Genomic DNA, 22,433 nt, shown 5'->3' on the forward strand with positions numbered 1-22,433 from the left:
CTCTTGCAGAAGCTAGAGAATAAAATAACTAATTTTCAAAGTTTGGGTGGTGAGCAAAACTGCACAGACAAGCTTTTCTTTACTTAATATTGGTCTAGATGAGAATAAGCAATCTGAATATCATTTTTTTTTTCCTTGCTACAGTACCACCACCAATACATACTACAGCCAAAGAGTAAGCAATGAAATTAAAACTTGTGTAACCAAAAGAAAAAAAATACTTGGCAAAGAGCATTCCTTTCTTGCTTGAGGTGATGTTTTGTTCATCAGTAGCGAAGAGATCCCTAATTGTTACTCTTGTGGCAACTCCCAGTAACTCCAGGCTTATTACTGAGGTGCTAAAGACATGACCAAGTTATCTTCTTTGAACAAAGCTCCTCAAACAAAAGTCATCACCGTCTTCATGATGCTACTAAAACCTTGGGATGGAAACAAAGTAAAATACAACCTGAGGCAGCTGCAATGCAGTAAGTGACAAGAGACAGGATGACCGTGGCTCATCAAGCATCAGCAGCAACAGCTGACCGTCTTTTCAGGATTTTGAGGGATTCACTCCTTTTCAGACCTGACCACCAGTTCCAGCGACTTACATTGTAACGGTGCAACAACTTTTAACCACGACATGCAGAGAATATTTACAGAAAGCAGCATCTTTCCACTTGAAGTCAGGCTTTGTCTTGGAGACACATCTTTATGCTTGCATGTGTAATCTCTGCAAGGTCCACAGTCACTCCCCTTGCCAAATGCGCTGCTCTCTGCAGCCCATGCGAGATGCTGCTGTACGAACAAATACCTGTGCAAACAGCCCTGTAGCAGAAATGACAAATGATCTCTGAGGTTGCTGAGCACACAGTAGGGACTTTCTGCTTTCAGTGGATCCTTTGTAGCAAAAACAGTTATTACAATGACACCAACCCTCCTCATCCTGACTGACTATTGCTGTGTGTCCCTTGCCAACAAGCTTGGAGTTTAGCTGAAAAGAGAGCACAGGATAAAGCAGTCTCCAGTTTCAGTTTATCCACAAGCATTTTCATGGCTGTTAAGAGAAAGAGGTGATTTCAAGAGTGATGGCAATATTGGAGTTGCCAGAACAGGCCCCAGAGGACATCTCCCCAGGGCATGAAATCCTGCAGAAAGCACAGCATGACACAGAATGACAAAGAAGGAAAGCAGCTCTTTTTCTCCTTTCCTTTCCTTTCCTTTCCTTTCCTTTCCTTTCCTTTCCTTTCCTTTCCTTTCCTTTCCTTTCCTTTCCTTTCCTTTCCTTTCCTTTCCTTTCCTTTCCTTTCCTTTCCTTTCCTTTCCTTTCCTTTCCTTTCCTTTCCTTTCCTTTCCTTTCCTTTCCTTTCCTTTCCTTTCCTTTCCTTTCCTTTCCTTTCCTTTCCCTTCCCTTCCCTTTCCCTTCCCTTTCCCTTCCTTCCCTTTCCCTTTCCCTTTCCCTTTCCCTTTCCCTTTCCCTTTCCCTTTCCCTTTCCCTTTCCCTTTCCCTTTCCTCCAGATGGGACTCCCCCACACCAGCTCTTTGACTCTCTCTTATGCCCACATTTCTAAATGGTGCACACCTCTGCAGCCCTACACTTCATTAGACATAAGTGATGTGGGCAGGACATAAAGCAGATTGTTGCAGAAACTGAATGTAATGAAGGATGAGTAGGAGAAATAAACTTTGTTGGGAGAAGGGAGGTATCTACTTCCCAGACACGGAGTTTGTGGGATTTTGCAGAGCTGGAATTTGGGTGCTGGACAATCTGATTCCCATTCAACCTTGAGTTCTACATTCAAGGGGGGTGCTTCTGGCATTCCCCAAATGACTAGGAGCAGAAGTCAATCAATCAGTCAAATTTGGAAGCAGAAATCACTCGGCACAGTGCAAGGCATTCAGAATCAAAAGGATTCAGAAGATTCAGAATTCAAAAAGATTCAGAATCAAAAACCCATGTGCATCATGCCGCAGGAAATCTTTCACCCAGGAAGAAGGTAAAAAGGCCAACTTCACTTGTAAGATAGCTTTAAGATGCAATTTCATCACAATCTCTAAGTGCCTCTGTGAGTAGATAATTTCTGATCAGACAGCTCTGTTGTTTGGCAGAAAATCATAAGAAACCCCAGTGACTGAAAGCGGAACAGAGGAAGAGCAGACACAAGGTGCAGATTTTTAACAGAGATGGTGATGAACACTTTTCTGCAGTTGTAATGGATTTTCTATTACACAAAGACCTTTTTTAAATTGAAGCTAGCTATCCCTAAAAGCTATGTGCTTTACCTCAGCCGAGACATTACGAGCAAACAAAGGCTCTCCAGGCAGCCTGCCATGGGCTGTCTGTGACATACTGGAGGCTGGACCTGATGGTCACGTAGTTCTTTCCAGCAGCTAAATGCTGGTCACATTGGTGAAGTCAGACAACGAGGTCTGCTGTGAAACACAGCTGCCTGCAATCTTTGATGGACTTGCAGGAAACAGCCCTTTTGGCATGACTCTTTTTTTTTTTTTTTTTGTCCTTCAAAGCAACCGATTCAGTAACACACAGACTGCATACAAAACTGATTTCTGGTATGGACATGTGTGTTCTGCTTCAGATCCAGATGGTCCTGTGGTCAGGCTTTGGCAAGGACCAACATGATGCAACTGTAAGATAATGTGTGCTCTGTTTCCCTCCTCGCAATGCCTGGTTTGGTAATGTGGTTAAACATGAGGCCCTATTCTGACCAGTGCTCTCCATCCCTTTGCTCTTCAGCAAGCAGTCTGTGTTGACCTCACTGCAGCAGATGGTGAAGGCAGCATGCTGGAAGGTAGCTCTCCCAGCAAGGGCTGTAGTCTATCACCGTTCTTCCTCAATGCACTTGTCGCTGAGCATCATCTGGCTGATGCTTTCTTAATGGGTGATGTCTCTAAAGCCTGTTGCCATCAAGGATTCTTTGGCATGTCAGTGTAATATTTATTTACTTATTTATTTGCCTGTTTATTTCATTTACTTTTACCATTTTGAGTTTTCCACTTGCTCCCATTCAATTTTAAAGGTATTTAAATGTTCTGTAGTCCACAAACCCTCACCTGGTTGGTGCAAATTCCTCTTGCTTCCTCAACTCCCAGTCTAAAATGCCTTGCCAGTCAAGCAGCCAGCCTTCCAGAATGGGCTTGCAGGTGTCACCCCTTACTTAGAAAGCTTTTTATAAATCCCCTCACAATGCCAAAATGTTACAGGAGAAAAAACAAAAACAAACCTTGGTGCAGATGTCCAAGCCCATTCTTCCTCCTGAATTTTGTTCAACTACCTTGTGATGCTCTCTGGACACCTACAGCCAGTCTGTCTGTAGCTCATCTTTAACTTACACTCAACACATTGCCTCTGGAAGGCGATTACTGCAGAAAGCCATAAACAAATCCATACAGGACCGGGCCAGCTGCCATAGTCTCCTAAATCACACTCCTTTTTGAGAGCAGTAATAACAGCCATGAAGTAAATATCCCTGATCTTTGTGTGAGTGACAGGGGCTTCCATCCAGAACCCCAGTGAGTTCACTGGGAAGGCACATGTGTGGCACTTTAACTGAAAAAGTAGCATTACACAGCTCAAGCTAGAGGGGAAGTGACCCTCCACAGCTGTCCCCTTTTTGCTTTGCAGCTGACACAGCTTTCTTAGTGCTCCGCTCCTCAGGGATGTGTGCCCCATCCCCACCTTCTGCTAGTGACAGCGTGCGGCCCACCCACAGCTCCTGCTGCTTAGGGGCTGGAGGCCTGTACAGTGTCAGTCCAGCAACTCAGGGAAGTGATGATGAGAAAGAGAATTGCTCTGGGACCAGGCTGCCATAAGCAAGATTCATAGAAGGGCACTTGGAGACTGCTGGACGTGACTTCCCAGCCATGCTCCCCTCACCTAGGGCTGGCTATTAAAGGTTAATATCCCTTGGCAGGGCTCAGTATCTCCAGACTCCAGTGGCTTCTCCTCTAAGGGAAGAAAATAAATCAAATGCAAATGAAGTGTAATCTCTCGTGTAACATGTTAATAATGTGCCTGTGAAGGAACACGGAGGCATAAAGCGTGTCCTATGGGGTCAGGTCCGTTGATCCCTGTGCTCGGCCCCTGACAGAAGCAGCAGGACATTGCTGTGCAGGGAGCTCACATAAACCTGGACACTTTGCAGCCCATCCCTTGTGCTCTCCCAGCATCCACAACTGTTGTTCAAGATATTAGAAAGAAAAACCGTGCCAATTGCTTTTAATAGCTTTTTATGGATCCGTTTTCCATAAATCAGTCTAATCCTTTTTGAACTTGCTGTTCCTCCACCACTACCTCCTATGACAGCAAGTTCACCAAGTGTTCACTGCCCCGTATGTGAAGAACAATTTTAAGATATCTGTGTTAAGGCAATCTCTCAATAGTTCTCTCAAGTTTCTCTCAAGTTTCCCCAGCTTCTACTACTGCAGGTTTGCTGAGCAGCAGGTCTGCATTCCCCTTGTCCTTCACCTTCATGATCTTGTGCATCCAAGAGGCTCATACCTCCCTCGGCTTTCTCCTCTACAAAATGGAGAGTCCCAACATTTCTCATCGCTTTCTGTAAGGAGGCTGCAGCTTCCTCTTGATCATTTTTGTTACCTTTTCCTATCTCCACTACGTCATTAAGAAGTGAGGACCACAAATACAAATGCCATGTAGATAGTGGGTTGCAGTGAGCTTTTATACAGCAGCAAAATGCTGCCGGTGCCCTGTCTTGTCATCGGTGGTGTTCTTTATGACATCCAAAATTTTCTTGTCTTATTGGCTTGACCTGCACACGGTGCTCTGAAACTTCAGAGAACTGACAAGTAATCTCTTCTCAGTTTCTTTCCTGAGCTGCAGCTCACAGTTAGAAGCTCAGCACCAAGTCCACATAGATTAGATTACTTTTCTGTAAACATATTAGTTTCCATTTATTTACACCGAAACATATCTACCACTGTTCTGAGACTCAGTTTCATGCAGTCCTTCCACGGTTCTTCTCCAGGGGGTGGAGACTTTCTGGATTTCTGGTCCCAGGGGAGGCTCAGGACGCAACAGCTCATCTCTTCTCATCATGATGCAGGATAGTCCAAGACCCTGCAAGCTGGCAGCTTTGTGAGAAGACATGCATGTCGGGGGTTCCCTTGCATAAACCACCTCCATGGCCTTCTCTTTACATTGCAGAAGACACAGAGATGGGAGGTGCTTGGGCATGCTGTGCAGAGCAGTTAGATGGAACAGGACATGGTTTAGGATCCACCTTCTGTCTCTACACTTTTATGCTCATGTCAAAGGGATGGGTTTTCACAGCAGCATCCAGCAATTCACAGGGAGAAAAGAAAAAAAAAAAGGAAGTTTTAGCTTGAAAGCATTACATTTCTTTTCTTCTTTCACTCCCCAGAACATTCTATTTATTTCGCTTTGCAGAGACTGTGTCAGACTTCGCTGGGAAAAAAGGTTTTAAGAGAGAACTCAGATGTATTCTTTTATGCGACACATATGAATAATTCAATTTTCTGCCATCAATAGCTTGGATTCCTCTAAATAAGCCATCTATCTAGGGGCTAGGAGGAAGAGTAGCAGGAGTGTAATATGACAAATGATGTTTCTGGATGGCACTGCATTTACACATGAACTCTAACAGGAGAGTATTTCAGCTAGGAGCACATGTAATATTTCACTGCCACCACATTTGACAAGTTGTCTGTCCATTAGTTGTGGCATAAAGAACTCATAAGATATTTATAAGCGTTCCAGAGATACCTAAATAGGGAATCATTCGATTTCGGGGATGGGCACAGAAAGGAGAAGTTTAAAGCTTTGACAGAATGCACAGCCTTCTGCTTTCATGCCTGGTAATTGCTGGAGCAAAGTGGGGCTGGATATGCTAATGAGAGCTGTTGCAGAGATGTTTTTTCCTCCAGAAAATTGTGATTTCCGTATAATGTTATGCCAGGACCTGAGACACACTTCTGGTAAAGAAATGCCAAAGTTAAATACAGCTGCATTGTTGCAGCGAATGCCAGCACCCCTGCTTTGGACATCTCCTGATCCTCCACTATATCTCCCAGGATTTTTCAAATTCGCTGCACCTGGAGAAGGAAGAAGATGTCTCCTTGTAGGCAAGTTGTTGAAGATATTGATGGTCTGGTGAAACCCATCCTGAAGGGGATGACAGGCAGCAGAGCAGCAACCTCCGCAGCCTGTTGGGTCAGCTCTTCAAACCGAAACCACATCGCTGTCAGTCAAAACAGCTGGCTTTTCCCAGTACATTCAGCTGTGGCAAAGTTTTCTTCAAGAAAACAACAATCTTTCTGCTTGTCAAAAGCCTGACTCTCTTCAAAAACAAAACATTGGCAGGAACACACTGACCAGCAGGGTGCATAAAAGCTGTTCCTGTCATGTGTCCACAGACTCCAGCTAAGTATTACACGGTGGGGCTCATTACAAGAGGATGAGTTAGATTTTTCCACATTTCCAAGAAACTAAATATCCAGTCCTGAAACCCCTGAGGCAGGTGCTTTGCACTAACACAGGCAGTGTCAGAGAGATGTGAGCAAGGCCAGAAAGGAAAAAACTCACAACCCCAGGGTTGTTCTGTCTCCCAGAAGACATTTTACTGAGATGCCTGTGTTGACAATCCACTTTCCTTGCCGGGATATGCATGGCAAGGAGTTAGCTCCCATCTCCAAGAGACCAAAAGACAACAGCTCTTCTGCATGAAGCTTCCCTCTTTACTAAAGTTTACAAAAGGGAAATGTTGTTAGTGTTTTGTTGTAGCTGATGCTATTTTTTTCCCCCAGAAGGAAGTGCCAAAGCAGATGTATAAAGACAAAAAAGCCTTAGAAGAACTAAACTCTGATCTGTTCTTAGGCTATGCATCTCCCATCCCTCCATGAGCTGTGGCATGACAGTCAATGTGGCAAGATACTCAGAAATGTGCCGTTCATCCTGGAAACAAAATTTGAGAAAAAAAATCTCTTTGAGTCTCTCAGTGTGGAAGCAGAAGCTTGCACCTCTCCTATATTATCCTCTCTTGCTGTTCTCCTAACTTTTGCTCCCAGTCCTTCTACTAAACCTCTCCACCCTACTTTGGGTGTATTAGTAATTTAAAAATGCATTTTCTTCTTGTCAGTAACTGGTGGGGAAAAAAAAAAGCTTTCTACTGGGCCAGACTCATGCTGCATGATTCAGATGCTGTATTTCTCATTTGGACAGATAGGCAATTTTTTTTTTTACGTAGTTAAAGATCTAGTATGGTTCATTCCTCCACTTGGTGACTGCTGTCTTCAAATACTTTTTTTTTTTTTCCTGGAGTCTCAGCACATGCAGCTATATCTCTAGCAAACCTCTGTACTAATTAAGCCCAGGGAAGGGCATCCTTACACCTCTTTGTTTACGAGCACAGTAACACAGAAGGACAGGAAGGAGAACCCTGGGAAAACGATGCACACACTGTTGCAGCATGTTACAAGCATTTGCAAAGTCATGGGGAGACAAACTCTCTCCTTTCTCTCCTGGAGATCTTGGGAGGAGGAAGGTGAAGTGCTTTTCCCCAGATCTCCAGTTTTACAGGTGATTTTCTGGCAACGAGTGTTTTCTCTGCAAAGCTGATCCAGGCTCCTGTGGTGCCAATGGATAGAATGCCCTACATTGCAAAGGCACTTAAAAATCCCACCAAGAAATGGCAAAATATTCTTGGTACAAAATATTTTGTTGTTGTTGTTGTTTTTCTGCATATTTCCCTGGTCTTTTTTTAGCCCATTCTAGCTAAAGAAAGCCTTGCTGGATTTGGATTGACAGGAGGTAGTCTTTTATTTTTTTCTGCCTCAATGTCAGGCCAGATGTGTCAATAACACCATTAGGCAATTACTGCCTGCTGCAGTCACTTGCATCACAACTGCTGCATGACAGAATCTAGGGCAAAAAGGCAGCATCTAGACCTTTTATTACGATTTTATAAAAAATGAGGTTTCCCACAGCCCCTTTGAAATGCTGCAGAAGGGTGCGATTTGAGCTAGCACCATCATGGGCCCCGGAGAGAAACTTCTTGTCTCCCTGTGGAGGTATTGAATACTACGTTACTGGCACACACCAGGAAAAACACCTCTCTCTCTATACCTTAGCAATACAGAGAAAAAGGAGAATAAAACAGTCAGGCTCTTGTTGAGTTGCCCCTGTGCAGGGTGAGACACTGGTATTACAGGAGGTGAAAATAGAAGTTTTAGGACTTGTTAGGTCTCAATGGAGAAAAACCCTGCAAGAGAGAACATGAGAAAATAATCTCTAGATCTCATCTTGGACATTCAGGTTGAAGCTATGCCTTTGCTCCAGACTGCCAAAAGGTCTTTGCTAGGTTAGGAGCCTATGATCAATAGTGGAAAAACTTTTGTAATTAGCAGCATCATGAACACCCTCCATTCCCACATACACTGGCCAGTAAAAATCTACGCTACCTTTGGGCAGCTGGTTTCAGCCAAATAGCCAGAGATTTTCTAAAGTTAAAAATGCATCATTTAAGAAAGAATGAAGTTGATTTCCATAGAGTACCCCATTTGGAGAACAAAATTTATATTACTTTCATGTGAGCAATCAATGAAGCACAGGAACCTAGTGAAAGAAAACATCACATTTGGGGTGTAATGAAGTGTTTCGCTCCATCAGAAAAAAATCTTTTTCAAACGCATGGGATTCATTGTGGCTAGAAACCCAGAGACTTCTGGTTTTGTTTTCACAAAGAGACATGCTTCTTGTTTGAGCCAGTAAGCAAAACTATCAGCTCTATACCCAGCTCAAGTCAGGAGAAAGTATCAGACGATGTTGGTCTGCTGAGTAAGACAAGCTGTGGACAGATGCTCCTGGCCCCAGCGTTACCTGCATTTAAGCACATGGGTCTTCTTCACTTTGTGATCAGCCCATTCACTGGGAATATCCACAGAGTTGGGACCTTACCCAACAAATAAAGATGAGCAAATGCTCACTGTCCTGGATGGAGGAGAGAGCAATACATCTGATCCCAAGAAGACCAGAACTCAGAAGCTGTGCACTTAAGCCCTTTATGTTCTCCCCCCCAAGCCTTCCCCAAAGATCCCGAGTGACATCTGACCTCTAGTTCCTGGAAATCCTCCTCCTCCTCCACATCGTAGGAGAGGGTGTGAATCTTGATGTCATCTGCCGAGAGGTCGATGAACTTGCTGTCCGGATACTCCAGGCTGTCCTTGGTGGGGGAGCGGTCCTCGATGAAGGTGGTTTCGCAGCACTCCGAGCCGATGCTCTCGCCCCACGAGCGCAGCACGTTCTCTGAGTAGAGGATGATGTTGGGCCGGTAGTGGGACTCCACCGTCTGCTGCAGCATGTTGGGATCCAGGAGCTGCTGCACGGGGTCGCTCCTGCCGTTCTCCAGGCAGCTCGGAGAGGAAAGGCTCCCCGCTCGGTGGCTCTGGTACTGCGGGGTTGGGTAGACGGAGACCAGACCATCTCGGCTCTCTGCTACCAAGTTCCTTGTGTTAATTAAACCGTTCCTTTTCCCGGCTTCGGCGATCTTATTGTGCATCAGCACGCTGTTTTGCTCAATCAAGCCATCCATACTGGGAGGTGTCGGAGGGAGAGGGGCGGGCAGTCTGTGTTTTGTTGTACCTTAGAGATGGGTCACACTGGGGCAGTGACCCCCATTTTCCTGAAGAAGAAAGGAAATAGATACCAAAGTGAGGACATAAGCAGTGAATGGCATATGAAGGCACCCAAATTTGCTTGTCTTTAGTATTATCTCAGAAGGAAATACAGCCTCACGTATGCACGCACCTAGCTTTTCAAATATATCTCCACTTGGAAAGACAATAAGTAAAATAAAATAAAATAAATAAAACAAAACAACAAAAACAAAACAAAACAAAACAAAATAAAACCACCAATAACAAAAAAAGCCATGAGGTGAACAGGAGCAGATGATAGTGTGTGGTCATAGAGAACTTCCTGAGATGTCTCAGATGAATGGTGGGCCCTGTTAGAGAAGGGCAATGATGCCCCCTCCATCCCCACCCGTCATTCATGCCACTGTCATTCTGAAGATAATGTGCCCTTCCTCTAAAGGCTCTGAGAAGTGAGGTTTAAAAAAAAAAACACACACACACCAAAACTAAACAAAGATAAAAGATAAAAGAACCGTTTTCAGTTCTTGGAAAGCTGCAATTACAAAGGGCAGGCAGCTGGTGTGCTCAGCTGTCAGTCTCTTCAGCTACCTTTCACCCTTGGCAAGTGCTTTGCTACCCTTTGAAAATACAGCTGAAGCAAAAAGGAGACAGCTCTCCTTAAATTGACTGAAAAAAAACAACACCTGAAGGTGAGATCAGATCTGACCCAGATGAATTAAACCTCCTCTGGACAGGACCTCAAATCCCCAGCACTGCTCTGGGTGTGCTACTTCTTCCAACGCCTCTGAGACTGTCCAATGGTGACAGATCAAAGGGCTGTGACGAGGCTGCTCAGCATGAGCAGCCCCATCCTGATTCACCAAACAGGGGCACAACTGCTTGAGCCCCAGGACCTGGTCACCTCCTTTTGCACAGGAAAAACAATTGCTGTCTGTCTCATCAGCTCACCAACCTGGCTCTGTTTTGTGTGGCTTGCACAAAGGTATAAGAAATCAAAGGGATAGCTCAGAAGGCTAAAAGTACTTTTCCCCGGACCAAATACTTTCTCACCAGGACACCTCTTCTGCTCAGGTGCAGCCAAAGGAATAAGCTTTTTGAAATATGGTTGTACGCATCACGGCAGCAATGAGCTCAGGATTTTGTTTCTGGGCCCAAGCATAGGAATCACATGAAATGTTGCACAGGAATCACGTGAAATGTTTCTGCCTTCAAATACACTTTTTAAGGTTCAAATACACTTGTTAAATTGTTAAGGTAGGACTACCTGTCCCCAAAGTGCTGCTTGGAGGAAAACAAGAATTGCAAACAAACATACACATGTATTATTTTTACTTGATGCTTTCTCTCTATTTCTCCTTTATATCAGAGACCTTCTAACAAAGCAATGGCTAGAAAAAACTAAATGTATTTCCTCTATAAAATTTTAGCCTTCAAAAATTTTCTGTCTCCCTTTTGGCTTACAAGAGATATTTAAACCCCTAAGAGCTGGTCTTCTGCTCTTACACTAGGAATGAAGTAAGAAACTCATTTAATGTGCAAGAAAGCACTTGTTTTAACATGTAGAAAACCCATTTTAATGAGTTGGCAAATAGTTCAGAATTTGTTCTAAATGAGCTGTCAGGAAAGCTGCACAAGTGAAAATATATGATGGTGGGATGCTGTGGAATTTACGCTGTGCTTCTCTCAGCCCCAAACCTGGGGAACATGCTGGCAAAATTGAAACGATTTGCAAATTAGTTTGGAAGCTTGGACTCAGTTTCACCAAAGGAAAGACCTAAATCCCTTTGCAGCAGCTAAGATTGACAGCAGGTACTCTGCCTTTCCAAGGAAAACTCCTTTCCATATGAAACTACGTCTGTGCTAAATGAACAGAGGACTGTGCCCTCTTTCCACTCACAGTAGGGTGACACTGAGTAACAGCTTGTGCCAACACGGACATGGTGGTGTAAGGTGAAGCTGCTTTTGGAGGAAGCAAGAAGAGAGTAGATGGGGAGGCCAACATGTCACACGTGCCTTAGGACTGGTCCTTGCAGAAATACCATCTTCCATCCACTGCTCTGCAAGCATCATGGTCCCATAAACACTGCCAACATGCACAGTCTCCTGTAGGTTACCGAGCAGTCCCAATTTCATTGTTTAGGCTCCAGAGGCACAGTGGGACCCTGACACAATTTGAGTTGGGGAATACCTGCTGCTTTACCCAGGTTTGGTGGGGTCATTTGCTAAGGGGATCTTTCTGTCATCTCTCTAACTGTTTGCACGTAATCATTCCCCTTCTTCCACCCTCCCCTCCCAGAGAAACAAAAGGAAAGCACATCGCCAGAGGCAGGAGCTGAGAAAAACTCGGCGATTAATGAGTAAGTTGTCACAAGGCTTTGCTCAGTTCCCCCTGAGCCAGCCTGAAAAATGTGCAAGGCTCCCTGACACGTGACATAAACTGTTGGCCCCACTGAAGTCAGAGAGACTTCACCCAAAACTGCAAACTGTCTTAGAGGCATTCTTAGCTCTGGCATTAGTCCAAGCAAACAGAGATGGTCAGCAGAAATACTCTACAATTCTGCCACAGATGTAGCAGGAATGGGAAGAAGATGTACAAACCAAATAGATACCCTCCCAGAGAAACAAATGAAAGGGTCAATAATTTGGTCACTGCATCAATGACTGCAGCAAAGCGTGGGCCAGGTCTTGCTTCTTGGTGCACTCACATCATTCCAACAAATGTGTCTTGTCTGGTTTGAGTAGCACTTGGGAAAATGCCATTTTAAAGCAGCTTTATCTCATGCCTTTGAGCTGCACTGTCAGATTCCCTTCATGTTGCCTCTACACTCGTGTATCATCCAGATAATGCTTGGCTCTGGAAATGCAGGTCTCACCCCAGGCATTTCATTGACAGCTATACTGTCTTCATGGAAAATGCTTGCTTCGAATTCGTGCAAATGAGGCTCTGCACAAATAGTGACACCAGGGCTGTCTGGTGTGCAGACTAATATATGTTCCTCATGTAATTTTTGAGAGGTCATTTTGAAAGGGTTGGATTATGAGGAAGGTTCGCTCCCACCTCCTTAAAGCTGTCTTACATGGCAAAGGTCCAAAGTCGTTGGAAACAAAAGCCATCCTTTGGTCCTTTCCACACTCCTCAGGAAGAAGAGGAGAAAAATAAAGAGAGGCCACAGGGAAAAATGCTTCGGCATGACCAACTGACATGAGACCCAGGAGCGCTTAAGGAAGTCAAAAGGATGTTGATGTTGTCAGGATTTAGGACTGTCCCGAGCCACCCCTTGCTCCCTTTCCAATCGCTTTCCCAGCTGCCTTTCCAATTGGCTGTTAAAAGGAAGATGAAGACTCAACAACACTGGAAAAGATAATTTGGCTCCAAAGTCTGTGGAGTGCCAACAGATATGATTTTGTAAAGTCCTGAACCAGGACTGCTTATGATATATTTGGGATTCTACAGCTGATATCTCTACTATCCCAAGGACCTAAAGGCAGCTATGATACATGCTCCCTCATCACCCACACCACCAAAGTGTTATCACGCCCAACAGCCCGGCTTCAGCCTGTGCCCTCTCCCAGGCAATACCCAACCAGCAGTAAATAAGTGCCATGGATGTTTCTGAGAGGTACGAAGGGCAGAACCATCTTGTTTGGGTAAGTAAGAGACTTTAGTGGCCTGGACACAGTTGATGTTGGACCATTCAGCTTGTGGACGATAAGGTGGATCCAGGCCTGCCTCGTTTAGTAGATAGGACAGAGCAGGTGGTGTTTGCTTAGTCCTTCCACGGATCTAAGCATTTATCTGGCCAGCGCCTACCTGCTGCGCATCTAAACCAGTCTTGTAAGCCAATCTTGCAGATTCTGAGTGACACTTTCCACTTGGGATTGGGGAGGATGGAAAGAAAACATCTGAAATGAAGCAAGGACAAGACAGGAAACATCCTTCCTACACAGAGCTGCTCCAGTAAGAGGGCTAATGCATTGCTCAGGGCATTCTCTCCAGGGCCCTGCATAGCTGTGCAGCTTGCATATGCCTCGGGGAAGGTCAGCAAAGAGAGGTGTGGATGGCAGCATGCAGTCAAGGAAAACTGTCACTTCAATCCGTAGCTGGCTGGCTACCTTTCCAGAGCTTGACCCAATGTCTCAGCCCTGCAAGTGTGTGGCTTAGAGGTGAGGAAATGGTGAGATTCTTGTGCCTTTTCATTATACTACCTTAATAGCTAATGATAATAATAATAATAATAATAATTAATAACAATGGGGCATTGATTTTTCTTTTCCAGGTGAAATTCCTGAGTGGCTGGCCATTAGGTTTAAATCAATAACACCTTGATTGCCAGTGCATTTTGATGCACAGCCAAAACAAGGTCAATGGCTGTCTGGGGAAACTGAGAAACTGTTGAGGTGCCCAGAGATTCTTTATCAATAAGAAAACAGGATTAAGTGTTGTCAGCCACAAATGAAATCTCATGTCTTCACTGATAAAAGCGAACCATTTCTGGGCTTTTCTCTCCTGAACCATTGGCTGAAGAGAGTTAAATCACACTTCCAAGGCCATTGTTGCCTGCTGTTATCCTGGTGTTGGTAGGAGAATTAGACTTATGGCCTGGAATTCATTTCACCTACCTGACAATATTTCTTGGGAGAAATTAATTGCAGTTATGCAAGGTGCATAGGACAGTCAGGCAAGCAGTCTCTCTGTAGAGCAACAATACACCTGCAATCCACAAGTGAGACCCTTTCAACTTAATACTAACCTTCAGGTAAGTGAAGAAAGTGTTGTGAGTCCTCCAGGTTCAGCTGGAGGAGCAAGGGACAAGGGCACGTGGTTGTGAATGATGCTTGGGGGCAAAAGGCTCAGAGCCTGTACTCTGCCTGCAGGGCCTCCTTGGAGGGGAGGCCGATCAGTCACCATCCTTTCATTAAGGGCTTTTCCTGGCCTGACCTGCTCCAGGCTCACATGTTCACAACTCACAGGCAGGTGCTAAAATGAAGACTGCCCCAATTTCCAGGCCAAGCTGCAGCCTGGAGGATCCCGGATGGCAGCGCGACTGAGCAGACATCCTCTGATAGACAACCTGAGGCAATCAGAGGATGTCTTCTCCGCAGGGAGCCAACACTCAAAGCAAAAAGAGAGCCACTCTCATTGTGTAGGACCTCAGCGAGGCCTCAAAATGATGCTGACAGGAAAATGAAACTCATCAGAGCCCTTTAAATAAGAGAGCTGTTCAATCTGCTCCAAGATGCAGAGTTAATTTAACTGGTTTGATTCAGGTTTCATTTGTCTTCACACGGTTTGAATTTCTTCCCACAAATCACTCACTGGTGCGCAGGCTAACCAGAAATAATTCTGCACTTTCAGACTTGAGGCTGGAACCAGAAGGGAAAACCAAGTTCAAGCTATTGACAAATACTAGATCAAACTTCGATCTATTTTTTTCCTTGGGGATTAGAAATTTTTACCCAGGTCTCTGGCACTAAAAGTGGAGCTATTCATTATTTAAACCTTCATTTTTTCTCAATTTCTTGCATTTCTTTTTTTCTTTTTTCTTTTTGTTCCCCTCTCTCCTTCTTTCTTGTTTTAATAAGAAGCTGTAACCTGTGCCAGGATATCTCATCTGCAAAGCTGTGGTTTATTAAGCTATCACTTGTGTCACAGCAGAGCCCAGCTACGGTAGCTGCAGTGAAGGCTGTGCTCTGCTGGCTGTTCTGCAGGCTCCTCTGATGACAGTGGCTGACAAACTAATTAAGCAAAGGGTGTGAGGCAGAAAAATACAAGCTGCAGAGAGGGTAAGGAGAGAAGAGCTGTGCCCCAGGCTCTGTCAGACAAGGAGTGTCAGCCAACTCTGATAGTGCCCACCATCCCAAAGCTCTTTCTTTCTTCTGTAACCCAGTGGATGCTGTTGTCTTCCAGCCTCCATGGGGCTCTCCCCTCCATGCAGCTCTCACACAGCCTCAGGTTGTTTCAGCTTTTGGGAGCACCCTACCAGGTACCAAAAGGTCTGTGTGAACAACCAGCTCAGTTACCTCTGGAAAACAAGACTAATGCAGAAAAGCTCCAGACCCCAGATCAGAAAGACATTTATCTGGGCAGAACCACAACCTCAAGGTCTTGCCTGGCCAGGAGAGACAGCATCAGCTCAAATACGTGGTTTGTGGGCAGGAAAGCTTGCAGAGGAAGGCAAGACATCCTGATGCTGGAATCCCCATCCGCTTCCAAGGCTTATGGCCATGCCCCTGCCATTCTCCTCTGATCCAGCTAGGAGGAAGGGCTCAAAGAGCTTGTGTTCCTCTGCACTAGTCTTTCCTGGATATAAGGACCAACCTTTTCACCATGAAGGGAGTCAAGCATGGGAAAAGGCTGTCCATGGAGGTTGTAGTCTCCATCCTTGGAGATTTTTAAGACCCAGCTGGATGAAGATCTGAGAAACTTGTGACCCAGAGAAGACCCTGCTTTAAGACAGAGGTAAGATTAGAGACTACCTGTGGTTCCTTCAACCTGAGTTACCTTATTATCCAAATCTCCCTGTTCCTAGCAGATTCCCACCTGTTTCCCCTGCTCCCAAGAAGACACCACTGCTCCTGCACCTTCCTGCTAACCCCTCAGTGACTCCAAACCTAATGCCTGCATGGCCAGAAGGGACGATAACAACACCTTGCAGACCTCTGTCACCAGAAACTGCTGCTGCCTCATGACTACTGGAGTCCACAAAGTTCTGTTGGGTTTGATGCTAGTTCCCACACTGCCAGCACAGAGAAAGGAGAGGGTAGAAATCTATCTTGAAGAGCTGCAAATAGTGAGACCTGCAGCCTGACAAAAACCACATGGAGAGGTTTGGAGGCTACAGGTTTCCTAGTGCAATCTTTCAGGGGTGAGGGTGGTTTTTTTGTTTGTTTGTTTGTTTTTTTATGCATACTGCATAGGCTTCATCATGGTTTAAGGTATTTCAAACATCTAGAAATTACAGCAGCACTTATGGACCTTTTGTTTGAGAGAAATCACCATGAATCTGGAGAGCTGATTTCAAAGTAAAATATTTAAGGAAAGGAAGGAAAAAAAATCCTTTCCCACCTGTATTTTTCTTTTTGATCTAGCTGGGCTCATTATAATAGTTTTTGTTTTAAGAAAATGCTGCTACTTCAACAGCTGAAATTCCTTTTGACCTATTAAGTAAACTACAGGGAGTTTCATAAAGCAATGCAACTAACTCACACTGGGGGAATTAGGTATGCATGCATTAGTGATAGCTAAATGTTTAATTGCTAACGGTAGAAGTAAAAAGACCTCCATGCTATTTTAGTATTACCAATATGCAGCAAATCCACTGTGAGACACAGGCCTATCCTGCCCTAAAAAGGAGGGAGTCAGGGTGCAATGAGATGCCCAAGGTCATGTCAAACACAGTAGCAGAGCTGGAAATAAAATCCAGGTCTCTTGATTGCCTGTCCAGAGGTATATTTAAATGTGGAAACAATTACAATATGCATATTAGGTCTGCCTGAATAATTGATTGCTTGATTCAGCAGCTAAACCAAAGAACAGAGGGGAAACAGGTGGAATTACCTCATGTTGACCTAAAATATAAAATGTTCCCCCTGCAAGAAAATATTTTTTTTTGAGCAGATGGGAGCATCTTGTATTAGCCAAAATTAACTGTAATGTTTCATTTATTTATTTTTAATTGAATGAACTTGCTTTTAGTTCAATTTGCCTCAAGTTGTCTCCAATAAAAGATGACACATTCAGGCTTTTCTAGCCATCCTCCTTCCCGACCGGTTTTGACAGCCTCAACAATTTATTGAGTTCAGTCCAAATTCACAACTTTTTTCATTTGATGACAGAACTGCATTTTCCAGCTAATAAATAACTGACCTGAATAACAACACCTGGCTGTAATGTAAATAACCCTCTCTGTTGTGGAAGGCGCCAGTATAAAAATACCTTGCCATCTGCACAACTTACGGCAATTACTTTGCAAAGTGAAAACAGTCAAAAATCAGGCTCTGTGCCTCTTTAAGCAAGAAATTCATTTCACCAAAGTAATCGGGGAAAGCTCAGTGTCAGAAAGCTATTATCAGCTACCTAACCACGTCTGGACGCATGAATGCTATGAATCAGTCTTTGGCCAAGCGGCTGGCGAGTTCAGTGTGAACGTGTAAAAACCAGTGGACCTTGTCCTAACTCTGCACCTCCGCATGAGTGGAGCCTCTTGTGCACATGCCTGGCGCACGCTCCTCTCATACCTCCTCCATCTCTCCTGGTTGCAAATCTGTAGCCTCCTCTCTGAGCCTGGCCATCCAGGACCTTGCAGAGCAAAGGATGCCTTTGTGCCAGCTTGATCGCTGGGTCCTTTGCAGCACTGCTACTCAGAGATCCCCAGTACTGCAGAACGGGACCATCTGACAACCCCAAATGCATGAAGCCTCACAACACCCCTCTGAGCCACCCCCCCCACTACTTCACACTGGGGAGACTGAGGCATGAGGAGTGATTCCTGCTATAAAAGCCCTACCTCTCCCAACAGATGGCCAAGCTGACTTTTCCTCTCCCTCCAGCCATCCCATAAAGCTGTGTTGCAAAACTCCCCGATTAAGTCCAGCCCCATAAAACTGACCTTCATGAGACCGTAAGTAGAGTTACACACAATAAAACAACTCAGGTCACTACCTTCAGCGGAGTGGTCAGGCTGAAGGATCTGTTTGCCAACTCCAGGAGCAGAAAATTGTGCTGCGTTTTGCTTTCAAAGCAAGTGAATGCGGCTGTTCTCTGGGGTGTATAATTGCATTCTTAATTGTACTGAGTGCCCTCGCTGAGAAAAACTTCATCCAGACAAAGTCCCATGACTCTCCTGCATGCACTGGAGAGCACTCCTCACCTCTGACTGAGAGCTGCTCTAGCTTGTGGGGAAAACTTTAGCTTAGACCCACGCTTATCATGCCGAGTTTGAGGCCAGAGCAATTGTTCTTGTGGATTTAACCACTATCCATGCTTTGAAGAGTGAAAACTTGCACACAGCTAACTACTTGTTTCACTGTGTGTCATCATTTACTTGACAGACAAGCCGTATCCTCAGGTGAAAAGATGCAATGCCTCCGTCCTCTTGGTTCCTGCACCGCTGAGTCTAGGTGGTTTCTGAGAGTCAGTCTAGATTTAAAGGTCTGTGTAAAAGTGAATTACCGCAAAAATCTCTCTGCCTAATTTCAGTGTTGTGCCTGGTGTTGCAACAGAATTGAAACTGTCCAGCCTAGAATAAAATACCTGATGCTCTGCCCTGCAGAAACCTGCAGCAAAGCGAAGATCCCCTGCAGCATGCAGCAGAGCATTTAAATGAACAGAGAGTGCGTGAACGCAGGAATATCAGCATCATAGTATCCCCTGGCCCTCTTGGTCTGCTTGTGGGCTGAGTCTGGTGCCTCTCTTTGACCTAAAATCCCTGTAACCAGGCTGGTGCACAGACAGAAACACCCAGATATGTGATGCTCTAAGCTAGGAGTTAAGATCTTCCTAAGGAAGGAATGACAAATAAAGAGAGAACTGAACAGGAAAACGGCCTGGTGGTGTTGGCTCAGTGCAAAATGAAGGTGTCCGCTTCTCCTGCCCCAAGGAAAGCACTTCAGGGTTGTAAGTCACTTTGTTAGCAAAATGCTTCTGTGATACTGTAAAATTGCTAGTGCTGGTTCATCAGGGCGAGGATGATTAGATTAAGCAGCCACTGCTGGGGCAATAAAATCAGGCTTGCTTCATCAGGCTCTAGAAGAATTGCAGAGCCTGAAATATGCTGTGGGACAAAACCTTTACAGAAGTGATTTAGATATAGCAAGACTGGTAGCTGAAGGCAGATAGGACAAGCAGGGAAATGCTGAAAAATAGTATCAATGGGTGTACATTGACCTTTACAGACCTTTCTTAACCCCATATTCAACCATCCCTGAAGAAATCAGAGCTGAAATGAAACATGGGGCCCTTTACACTCAGGACATTGCAAGAGCTTGAAGAAAAGCCCTACGTTGACTTTCCTCTTCCTCCTTCCCATATAAAAATAGGAAATTTCTGTATGGGAGGCACAGGCGTTCAGCTGGCAGCAGTTCCACGCAACATCGCCTCCGTGATCCTGCAAGCCATATGCAGTGGGGAGAAGGGAGATTATTTTGCTGCAGAAAACACAAGAATAGGAGCAGAAAGGTGGGTGAATGGGGTGGGGACCACGCTCTGAGCACTGCATGCAGCAGGCTGCTCCTCTGAGAGATGTTTTGCAGGAGCACGCTGAGCACAGCTGTCCTGCCCGACCTGATGCCAGGCAGGATATCTCATGGGACCTAGGACGATCAGGGGACCCCTCAAGGAGCTGAACCCTTTGATTATCCCATGATTATCTTCCAAGAAAGTTATCCAGTTGCAAATGCGACTTAAGAGACTTTCCCTATCCCCAGGGAGTTTTGAGGGGTCTGAGCTCTACTCAAAGCACATAAACCCACATAAACCCCATTAAACATCTGCTCAAATTCCAGCAGCTTGGTGTGAACAGTCAGTTCATTCTTCCTGTGCCTCAGTGAATTGGAGTCTCAGAGCTCAGTGACAGAAATAATTTACTGCATGGATTTGGGTGGATGGTTAATGTGAGGGAACTTTGCACATTCGGGTTTTATATAGATGCAGATACACAGATACACATTTGCAGCGATGCCATGTTTAAAATTGGGAGTGCTAAAGGCATTCATGGACTCACACCTCTCATGTACTGCACCACTATTTTAAAATGCAGTCTTTGCTGGTGCAATGAAAATAACCAAAATTCGTCATTCGTTCAATATTATGACATTAAACTCAAAGCTCTGAATCTTTTGCACTAGATTCATAGGTGGTATAAGCTGGTCCAGCTCCACCTGAATCCTCGGGGTTACTGACATTTACATCTGCTGAGCAGCATTTTGCTGTGATCTCATTGCTCAAAGTAGTTTCCAACTTCTACCAGAGAGAGTATTCAGAAATGTTTGTTTTGATAGCCAGAGGATGTGTATTCAGAGATGAGCAGATACACACTGACACACTTACACACACACACTATTCATTCAGTTTTGTCAAAATAAAATCATTGAACATGCAGAGCATTTTCCTCACGTTTTAGTCTGCAATTCTTTTCCATTTTTTCCTCAATTCTGCTGTACAGTGACCTATAAAAAGTTGAGTCTCCAAAGTGAAGAAAACAAAATTTGGAAGTCCCAATATGTAATCTGCAATCCTACTAACCAAACAACCTGTATTGCAAATTCTTCTGGACAGAGGCATTTATAGCTGACTTATAAATGTCTACAAATGCAAATTCATAGTAGAGACACGGACAAAAAACCTTGCCCAATTATGTTGGCACTTCTTCTCTGATACTATCCTTAGAAGCCAAGGCATTTTAAATACTGCAAGCAGTGTTCATCAAGTTAAATGTGTCGTGGTGGTGCCCATGCACACCAGTACCGCATTACATCTGCATTTGTATAACGAAGAGCCTCCCTGAGCATGTGAGATTTATTCCAGAGCATACGGTACCAGCGATGTGAGATGTCTGCTTGCCCACTTAATAAGAGGAAACCTACTTAATTCTTACAAATGCATTCATCTTACATACACCCTGACACGACCTGTAGTTACCAAACTGCCAATAAAATGTCACCTTGGCCAGTAAAATGCAAAGTGGTTTATTCTTTGGAGCGAAGTAATTTGAAACTAATATGAAGAGCAACTAAATGCAGCTTCTTTGAAGATGATAGCTCATTAACTATAATTAAGAGTAAGTCATTTAAATACATGAATGTAGAAAAGTGCATTCTCTGCTCTGGCTGCATTTTATAATACACAATAATCCCCCTGAAAATACCAGTTAACTCATCTTCTTGTGTTTAAGAATATCAAAGCATCTTTTAATTGTTGTTAATGCCCTGTTTATGAGGGATTAATATCTAATTATTTGTGATTTGAATATTTAATCTCCCTGGAAGTTTAGATTTCTTTATTTTTGGCGTCCTTCTCATTACATGCTGAGGCTGCAGCCTTCCCTCCTATTTTGAAGACACAGTTCAACAGATTGCTCTCCAGAGCAACTCCTGCCACTAGGTAGCTCCATGGTTTTTAGGGGAGAAAAAGCCACCACCACTGCTGGTCCTGGACAGACCCTTGCACCTCTCCTCCTGCGCTGCATTTTGGACTGAGGAGCGCTACCAGCCCTGTTCCAGGAAGGCTTGCCCTCTGCACCACCAGTTCCAGAAAAGTCTCAAAGCATTTTTGCCAGCCTGTGCCTACCGGAAGGTCCTCCTTGATTCCTTGTGGGATGCTTTAGGGGTACCTGCCCCAGAAGGAAGCAGCAGGCGTGGGTTACTTACCCAAGGTCACCCCACTACACAGCAGGGATCGCTCCTGCCTCCTCGCCTCTAACCATCCCTCTCTCCAACTTAGCCGCCACTGTCCGCAAACTACAGGGGTGGGAAGGAAAAGAAATTCAACCCAGAGACTCTGGAACGGGGTGCTGAGGCAGGAGGGCAGCTGGGGCCGCAAGCAGCCCAGCCTCCCGCAGCCTGCCCCGGCTCAGGCTGTGCCCCGGGGCTGCGCACCCCGCGCCCCCTCTCCCCATCCCGGGGCGCAGGGGAGGGGAAGATGCTCTGCCACGGGGAGCAGGAGGGGGCTCCTCCTGGGGAAGGGGAAAAGAGGGGGATCCCACGCACAGTTTCCCTTCCAGAAAACTCGCCACTGCTCCCACGGCCCTGGGAAAAGCCCGATCCCTCCCCTGACCCCCTCCAGGCGCTCCGTGCCGGACCGGGCGTG

The 22,433-nt window shown here is 45.0% G+C and overlaps 1 protein-coding gene across 4 annotated transcripts in view; it reads right to left on the reverse strand.

Moving 5' to 3' along the window:
• The window catches only part of SYNDIG1 (synapse differentiation inducing 1), a 70,966-nt gene that overhangs the window by 48,067 nt on the left and 466 nt on the right, over positions 1-22,433 (reverse strand). For all 4 annotated transcript variants that reach the window (XR_010830063.1, XM_066993529.1, XM_066993531.1 and 1 more), the window contains exon 2: positions 9,085-9,654. Coding sequence is in view for 3 of the 4 variants with exons in the window: in XM_066993529.1 (XP_066849630.1) it covers positions 9,085-9,564 (480 nt within the window). In the remaining variant the exon portion in view is untranslated. The remainder of the gene's footprint in view (positions 1-9,084; positions 9,655-22,433) is intronic.

This window comes from Anser cygnoides, chromosome 3, assembly GCF_040182565.1.
Source record: "Anser cygnoides isolate HZ-2024a breed goose chromosome 3, Taihu_goose_T2T_genome, whole genome shotgun sequence".
NCBI classification, from domain to species: Eukaryota; Metazoa; Chordata; class Aves; order Anseriformes; family Anatidae; genus Anser; species Anser cygnoides.